Source organism: Physeter macrocephalus, chromosome 18, assembly GCF_002837175.3.
Source record: "Physeter macrocephalus isolate SW-GA chromosome 18, ASM283717v5, whole genome shotgun sequence".
NCBI lineage: Eukaryota > Metazoa > Chordata > Mammalia > Artiodactyla > Physeteridae > Physeter > Physeter macrocephalus.
In genome coordinates this window covers 24,927,304-24,929,933 of record NC_041231.1, presented here as the reverse complement: position 1 = coordinate 24,929,933, position 2,630 = coordinate 24,927,304, and the positions used below count along the sequence as shown (strand labels likewise).

The 2,630-nt window shown below is 57.8% G+C and overlaps 1 protein-coding gene across 11 annotated transcripts in view; it reads left to right on the top strand.

The window, feature by feature from the left end:
- The first annotated feature begins 657 nt into the window (after window positions 1-657).
- The window catches only part of MITF (melanocyte inducing transcription factor), a 242,056-nt gene continuing 240,083 nt past the window's right edge, over window positions 658-2,630 (top strand). For 9 of the 11 annotated variants that reach the window (XM_028479481.2, XM_028479479.2, XM_007127078.4 and 6 more), the window contains exon 1: window positions 658-913. In XM_028479481.2, coding sequence (XP_028335282.1) covers window positions 810-913 — 104 coding nt within the window. In that variant the 5' untranslated portion in view covers window positions 658-809. Of the gene's footprint in view, window positions 914-1,436; window positions 1,454-2,630 lie in introns of those variants that run through there. The other 2 variants (XM_007127072.3, XM_055080059.1) reach the window with 2 other exon arrangements.

Sequence of the window (2,630 nt, the reverse complement as noted above, 5' to 3'; positions counted from 1 at the left end):
ACCTTTCAAGTACCGCTTTAGATTAGAAGTGGCTAATTGGATAAAGGGGAGAGTCATCCAGATGGATGAACAGTATTGTAAAAGCCCAGATTGAGTTAGTTACGGAAAAGGAACGCACAAGAACACTTTCTACAGTGCTGTTTTACTTACAAAGTGAAGGAAAGTTCCTCCACTCAGTGCCAAACCGAGGACAAGTTGATTTGTCGCAGCAGCGCTGGGAAGCATGTAGCCTGATAGAAAGTCTTCTTATTTTAAGGGAGGCTTGAAGGCTGAAACTTTTCAGTGTCAAAACCCTTTTTTAAAAAAAATAAGGACTTGGCGTGCCCTCGCGAATGTGTGAGATGGAAGGAGGAGTGATGGTAGGAGAGCAGGGCTGAGTCCGTTCTTATTAATATTAAATAGCCACGTCTGTACCGTTGAAGCAAGTGGCGAGAGAGGAGGGACAGGAGCTGCTGACATTGACAATGAATCCAAACAGGAGTTGCACTAGCGGTGTCTACCACGTTGCCTCTGCCCTCGCTTGGCCTTCTGGGAATTGTAGTTTTCGGGGCAGCGGCTTTCCTGGCAAGCCGGGAGTGCCCCGCCCGATCGGGACTACAGATCCCAGGCGGCGCCGGGCAGCCGCCCCTCCCGCCCGGGTGCGAGTGTAAACTCCGGGCGCCTGGGTTGGCGGCCGCGCGCGGGCCAGCGGGCTGAGCTCTGCACTGCGCGGGGGCGCACCGCTCGGGGGACCCAGGCCCCGCCACCTCCCCTCCGCCCCCAGGCTCGGTTCTCACTTTGGAGCAGTGGGAGGACGTGAAGCGGGAGCCATGCAGTCGGAATCGGGGATCGTGCCGGATTTCGAAGTCGGGGAGGAGTTTCACGAAGAGCCCAAAACCTATTACGAACTCAAGAGTCAACCCCTGAAGAGCAGGTGAGTGGTGACAGCTGGAGGGAGGCGCGGCCGGCGGCTAGGGAACCCCGCGCCTCCCACCCTGGGGCGAGGAAAGCCGCTTGCCGGGGCTCTGGGACAAGGACCCCGTGCCCTTGCCCCGGGGCAGAGGGCGAACTGATCCCCGCAGTTGGGGGCCGTGACCGCTGGGCCGGTGCACCAACGGGGTTCTCCGCCCAGGCGCACTTTGGGGGCGCGGCGGGCAGCCCGGGACCGGCCGCGCGGACGAGGGGACCCTCGGTTGGGGATACCAGCCGCTGAGAGCTGTTGGGGGCTGGGGAGTGCCGCGGCGCGGAGGTGGGGGAGGAGGAGCGCCGGGCCCGGACGCTGTTCGGATGGGAAGGAGGAAAAAGAGTTTCGAGTGAACCCTTTTCCTGAAGATCCCAGCGGGCTGAGCCCTTGGAGAGGGAGAGCTTGGGGTGGATCGAGCGCGATGTTAGAGGGAAGCAATTAGCTCCTGTGTTGTTGCCTCTTAGGAGTCCGACCACCCCTCTGGGAAAACCCGCCCCAGGCGGCCTTCAGGTGAGGTTTCCCAAGGCCCGCCCCTCACCTTCCCGGCCGCTGCACCCCAGCGCGGGAGGGGCGGGGGGTGGCGAACAGCGGTGGGGGGGGCGGGGGCGGGGGGGGCGTGTCTCCTCGGCCAGCTTGAACTCCTGGGCTATAGGGTCCCGTTCAAATGCAGGCCTTCCCTGGAGGGGAAGAAGCTTTCAGATGGAGGGTTTGGGGAGTGTCCCCTGTTGGGCAGCGACAAGTGTTTAATTCTCTGGGGATTTAAAAAACTTTTTGGGAGAGGAATGAAGACATCTGCTGCTCTGGCGCCCCACCACCCCTAGTGCCCACTTCCTATGCTGGCTCCATTCCCACTCGTCCGTCGGAACGGGTTGGGTGTCTTCTTTTCTCTCTGCCCTGTGGCTACTCAGGACATTTCCAATGTTTACTAAGAGGGAGATGGTCATTTGAGGCCGTGAGTAGAGAGGGTTTAGTTCCACCTCTCTCAGTTGTGAGGTAAGATGAGGCTGTAACTGGAAGGTTCTGCAGTGCTTCTGCACCCTTCTCAGACCTTCCTTCCCACCCCTCTCGGTGGGTAGGGCCTGGGTGAAGGGCCCTGGCTGGCAGAGGGGAGGAGGGTCCAGAAATCAGGGTGAATGAAGAGAGACAGCTGAATCAGGAGTGAGGTGGTGTGATCTTAGCTGCTGGGGCACATGGGTCTGGTACTTGATCCAGTGGAAAGTATAGCCAGGTTTGCTTCCTTCAGGGCTGTGTGAGAGTCTGAATCCACTTCGGGGGAAGAAAATGTGGGAACAGCGCACCCACTGACCGGGTGGCTGAAGCAGCCTCTTGGCAGATGCTTAACAGAGATTGGAAGGAAACCTCCTGTGCAGTTAGTTGCCTAAAACCAGCCTTTAGTTGATGGTTTCTCTTCATAATGGCTGTTCTGTGTGTGAGCCTAGATTGTGTGCATTGGGGGTTGGGGGTGTGGAGTAATAGTGTGTAAAGGGTATTGTTGGCTATGCTCATTGGGGCTTTATCTGCATTCGGCTGAAGGGACCAGTGTTTTACCGAGCAGTCTCTGCTTTTGCTTCTATAAGCAAATGCTTACATGGCCAGAATGGGGTGTGTGTGTGTGTGTGTGTGTGTGTGTGTGTGTGTGTGTGTGTGTGTGTGTGTGTGTGTGTGTGTGTGTGTGTGTGTGTGTGTG